Source organism: Eulemur rufifrons, chromosome 7 (genome assembly GCF_041146395.1).
Source record: "Eulemur rufifrons isolate Redbay chromosome 7, OSU_ERuf_1, whole genome shotgun sequence".
Taxonomy (NCBI): Eukaryota; Metazoa; Chordata; class Mammalia; order Primates; family Lemuridae; genus Eulemur; species Eulemur rufifrons.
In genome coordinates this window covers 211,141,738-211,147,737 of record NC_090989.1, presented here as the reverse complement: position 1 = coordinate 211,147,737, position 6,000 = coordinate 211,141,738, and the positions used below count along the sequence as shown (strand labels likewise).

Below are 6,000 nucleotides of genomic sequence, written 5' to 3'. Positions count from 1 at the left end.
TAAACCACAGACTTTGTAAATATTCTGAGATTATGAAATACTTTCTTTTATATATGAATATTTTTGTCAAGTATATGTTTTCTTTATATATTAAAAAAATAGATGTTCGTTTCCATTTTTTTCTCAATTACATTCTGTTCTTATTGCAAAAGTGATAAACATCAACACCCCAAAATTAAAAAAGCAAGAATAGCCAGAGTTCTTTTTAACTATGGGTCAATGGTCATTGCACTCTCCCCACTACTGGCAAAAGGGCTTTGGGATCTGCGAGGTGCCAAGGCCTGAAAGGCCGAGCTGCTGGTTTTACAGATGAGCAAAAGGTCTGACATGGGCTGGACACGTCCAAGATCACAAAGCTAGTTAACAACAAAGCTCGGATGAGAACCTCCTTTCACTAGGACTCTAGTAGCAAATATTCTAAGTAAACATTATCCTGGGTTACCTACGAAGTCAGCTACCACATGAATCTAATTATATCAGTTGAGTTTCTTCTATAGCGTTGAACATATGATTTTTTTTTTATCACTTTAAAAACATTTACATGTTATCTTTTAAAACCTGGAAGGACAAGACAAGTCTATTCAACCGGAGGACCATGTTGCTCTTTGAGATATAGCAAAGAAGAGCTGAGGTTCTGCAGGGACCCAAGAGAACTGTTCAGATTCCCACTCTGTAACCCTTCATATGGCAGTTTCAGCAGGATGCACCAATCTGTTAAGTACCAAACAAGTCACACAAACTCAGTATTCGGGAAATGAAGGCTTCCCAGGCCAAAGATGTTTGGGATTTACCCATTGCAACAATTCTTCATCTGTGTTGACTTTTTGGAACTGGTCCCGGTCAGACTGGTAATGGATTTGCTGTCATCCTCGTCAGTTCTTTTCTTCACTTCTCTGGAGAGAGAGAGAGAGAGAATGAATTACTAAGTACAAAACTAAGCCACAGATGGCTCTGTAGAAATAAAAATTGCAATGCTGAATGTTTGCATGGGCCATCTAGACACTGTTCTAAATACTTTATAGGTGTTGACATTTAATCCTCACAAGAACCATATAAATTTGTTGTGCCCCATTTTATATGTGAGGAAATGAAGGCGAAAAGAGGTTAAGAAATTTCCCTTGGGTCACAGGCCTGGAGAAGTGGGATTCAAACCAGGTGGGCTGGCTCCCGTGCCTGTATTCTGACAACGAGCCGCCCACCACACACACAGGAACACACACATACACAGGCACACACACGGCCCTCCCCTCACTCTCTCCCAAGGCTCTGGGATGCTGGGCAGTCTGTCACAGGAACAGCTTGCTCCTTAACACTCTGCAACCTGGTTTCCAGGCCCAAGTGACGCTTATTGACCCTCACAAAAGCAACAGTGGCTTTATAACCATCCTTTTTTTTTTTTTCTTTTTTTTTTTTGAGACAGAGTCTCGCTTTGTTGCCTGGGCTAGAGTGAGTGCCGTGGCATCAGCCTAGCTCACAGCAACCTCAAACTCCTGGGCTTAAGCGATCCTACCGCCTCAGCCTCCCGGGTAGCTGGGACTACAGGCATGCGCCACCATGCCCGGCTAATTTTTTCTATATATATTTTAGTTGTCCATATAATTTCTTTCTATTTTTTTTTTTTTTGGTAGAGACGGGGTCTCGCTCTTGCTCAGGCTGGTCTCGAACTCCTGACCTTGAGCGATCCACCCGCCTCGGCCTCCCAGAGTGCTAGGATTACAGGCGTGAGCCACCGCGCCCGGCCAACCATCCTTTAATTATACACGATTACAAAGGGAACAATGGATAGTTAAAACCATCCTTTTCTGTCATCCTAAATTTCTTTTAGAATTAACTGATAGAGGCAACACTGACATAAAACGTCTTACTCCCCAAGATCCTATGAAAGTCCCCTAGGGAAGTGTCTGTCCTTCAAAGGCAGCCCCCATGAAAGCTTGTGAAAAGTGAGGACCCTAAAGTCTCACCTTAGACAAGCTGAATGGCTATCTCTGTGGGTGAGACGAGTGTGAGAGCTCACGCCCAAACAATTCCACCCTCCCTTGTCCTTGCTCGGCGCTCCCCCAATGAGAGGCAGAGCTTTGCCCACTCCTCTTGGTCAGCCCTGGCTCCCTACCTGCTTTGACCCATAGAATATGGAGGAAATGGTGTCTGTGACTTCCACTCCCAAGCGTTCATAATGCCTGGCCACTTCAGCCTCCTCTGCCTTGAAGCCCTAGGCTGCCATTTAAGAAGCCCAGGGTTTCTCAGTGAAGAGAAGCCAGAGTGACCCTGGGGAACAAGATGCCACGTGGAGAGAAGCCACACAAGGGACCACCCTGGTGGCAGACATCCAACCCATGCCACAGCCCTGGTGGCCAGCTGATTGCAAATGCCCCAAGCAAGGGCAGTCAAGGAACCTTCCAGCTGAGATCCAGCCAACTCTGATAATTATGAGAAATAAAAAATAGTTGTTGTTTTAGGCAACTAAGTTTTGGGATGTTTTACGAAGAAGTGGTTAAATGAAGCTCCTGGGAATCTGCGTATTTCCGGTGGAGCGATGTTGTTCAATAGAAATACAATGTGATCCACACATTTCCCTTTAAATTTTTTAGTAGCCAGATTAAAAATTATAAACAAAAATAAGTAAAATTAATTTTATTAGTATATTTTATTTAACCCAGTATAGCAAAAATATTGTCACTTCAGCATATAATCAATATTAATAATAATCGTTTACAATTTGTATACCACCTTTAAAATCCAATACAGCACATCTCAGTTTGGATTAGCTGTATTTCGAGCGGCCAGGGGCTACCAAATTGGCTAGCGCAGCTTCAGAAGGTACTGATAAGTCCTAACTTTTAAAAACCACTGCACAGTGAGTTGGAAAGGTAACATCTCAGCAAGAAAAAAAGGAAACAAATTCTTGCTGCAGTCCAGCTAATAAATGCAATGATACACGTTTTCATGTTTTTCTTATTTAATACACTATCCCCTACACACACACATCCCTGACAGGTGACAGGTGAGTATTACTGTTCTTACTTCACAGATGAGGAAACAAAGACTTAAGAAAATAAAAAGGAGATATACTTCAACATGTAACACCCAGTAAGACACATTTCAGACTTCTGAACTCTAGAACTGTCGGATGATAAATGTGCACTGTTTAAGTCACAGCATCTGTGGGAATATGTTAAAGTGACAATAGAAAATTAATACAACCTCTAGATGCAAAATCTTGGTCATTCTGTGATTCAAAAACTGCCCAATTTATGCCAGGCTCTGGGACCCTCAGCTAGTGAGCTTTGCGGGAAAGACAGACGTCTTAATAAATAATTACAAGGTCCCAAGGGAGCCGCTAACACACATGTGCGGTGTGTTGCAGGCTTCATGGAGACTTTGACATTGGAAGGCCTTTTTGAAAGAATAAGAACTCACCTGTAGTCAGTGAGGAAAGGAGACTGCAGGTGCAGGGTAAAGCATGCGTAAAGGCAGCAGCATAAAAGACCTGGGCCAAGACTGGACTCAAAGCTTGCTGCGTCTACAGGTTTTCATTCATTTGCGAAAAAAGATAAGAGATTCAACCAGAAAGGTAGGTGAGGTCAGGCTGTGACAGACAGCCACATGCTAAGAGCCTGGACTTTATATTGTAGGTAGGACACCAATACAGGACTGTAAGCAAGAAAGTAAATATTAATTAGATTTTTATTTATAAAGATTACTCTGATTACAGAGTGGAGGATGAATGGATATTAGAGAAACTCTGAGGCAGAAACTTCCATGTTAACCCAGGCAGGAAATTTTGAGCCTTAACTAAAACAGAGAGAGGAAAAAAAGTGCATGGATTCGAGCAAGAGACAGAGGTCACTGCATCAACAACACACTGGAGCCACTGGAGACAGGGGATGAAGCAAGAGGGGAAAGGAATCGAGACTGGCTCCAGGTGACTATTTCTTAATTTTCATTTTGGCAGATTCCTCAGAGATGGAACACAGAACGAGGAACAACCGTAAAGAAACACGAACGTGTTAGGGTTTGGACACGTAGAGTCATGTATGGAATTTCCAGTTCGTGGTTCAGAATATGCTTATGGGATTTTAAAAAGAGGTGGGGGTTAAAAATACTGAAACTGGAAGTCACCAGCTAGCGATGGTTTCAGAAGCCCTGGGATGGAAAATAGAGAAGACAGCAGGGGAACCCTTAGATTATCAGCATTTAAGTGGCAAGCCAGTGACTCAGATTACTAGTGAAGAGTCCCCACTTTGCCACTTACTTAGCGGCGTCACTTTGAGCAAACTGATTAAGCATTCTAAGTCCCAATTTTCCCATCTATAAAATGGGTATAATAATCATAGCATCCTCACAGGACAGCTCACATTTCTCCCTTCTCGGAGGTCCAATGGCCTCTATCAGCTACATACCCTACAGGTGCCTGGTCATATATTGTCATTTTTTTCCCTCTAATGTTAAATTGCAAGGCATGTCTTTTATTCCCTTGATCTCTCTATTGAACCTAATATGGGGCTATGCACACATTAAGTACCTGTAATGCAGACAGTGCTGAACCTGAACACAAATATTAAGGAGCAAAAACATACACCCTCATCTTTCAACTAGCCTTCAGTTTCTTTAATCTGCCAAAAATGCAGGCATGCTTCACTTTAAGAAAATCAGAAATACAATTCCAAATATCAAAAGCAGACTTAAGGCTGGGAAAATTAAGTCACCTGACTAAAAACTACCATCTCCTGAACAAGTGCATTTTAAATGACTTAGTCTATGGACAGATTTACACCAAAGGGCTCAGCTGTTACCCTGAACTGGTATTAATACATCAGTCTGAGCTTTTTGTGTTTTTCTCCAATTTCAAGGTATTGGTCGATCAAATATGCCTGTTGAACTTGAATCTATTGCAAAATGTTTAAAGCCTGTGGCTCTGGTGATGGCAAATGGACTTACTAATGGGACGCTGGCTGCGAGAGATGAACTATCAGCACTACAGGGAATTGCATTTCTAGGAGAAACTTTTCCTGGGATTGAGAGGTTTTCCAAGAAAAAGCAGAGTAGTTCAGGTTGTTAACAAAACGCTGATGGCCTTCCTTCAAATACAAATTGTTTCACCCACACAGTCTTTTGGACCAAGTTTTATGACGTTACATGGTGCAGAAGGGACCGTGCTGGTATTACTCTATGAGATCTAACTTGAGAGTGTGTATGATTTGCATTACATGTAACTTTCTAAAGGTTGTAAAACTTTTAAAAATGGTAATTTTACCTGTGGAGACTGTAATATTTCCATTTCAGACCTGGGTGTTTTGACAAGCAAATCTGAAGGCAGAGTATAAAGCAATTAAAGTCTTCACAGATGTGCTTTATTTATAATTTTTATACTTAACACATCACTAATATCAACAAAGGCCCCAAACCAGGCCATAATGCAATAAAAACAATAAAAAAAGAAAACCTCCATGATAAAGTGAGTCACAAAAAGCTTATCGTATTTCTTTAATTGTCTAAACCTTAAAAAAAAAAACCGTGACCTGCCTATTACAAAGCTGAAGTGAGCTCCTCACCAAAATGCCTTTGCACACCAGTTGTTTTAAGCAAACAAACACAAGCCGGTGTCTAAGCTACACCGCAAACAGGGCCGGTGCGGGCTGACCCGGAGGGGGCGGGAACCAGTGCCTCACGGCCTCACCCATCTTTACGACACAATAAAGAGAATCCACTCTGCGCTCTGGGTGTGACCAGGGCACTTTGGAGCCATTTAACTTTAATATGACCCCATGAGACAACGGAGCATTAAATAGTGATTACGGTATTCCGTGGCGGACAGGTCACCACACAGAATCCTGGACTCCCGGAATTAGAAAGGACCCTAGAGACCATTTTACTCAGCCCCCATCCTTCATTTCACAGATTACAGATGCCAAAAGTAAGAGGAGACTTGTCCAAGACTCCATAGGTATTTAGGGGTGGAGTAAGAATGGACTTGAAGTCTCCCGACACCACAGTCCTCCA

The 6,000-nt window shown here is 42.2% G+C and overlaps 1 protein-coding gene across 1 annotated transcript in view; it reads right to left on the bottom strand.

Moving 5' to 3' along the window:
* Positions 1–787: 787 nt before the first annotated feature.
* Positions 788–6,000, bottom strand: part of RASEF (RAS and EF-hand domain containing) — a 66,954-nt gene continuing 61,741 nt past the window's right edge. The window contains exon 17 of the mRNA XM_069474092.1: positions 788–893. Within this exon, the coding sequence (XP_069330193.1) occupies positions 788–893 (106 nt within the window). The remainder of the gene's footprint in view (positions 894–6,000) is intronic.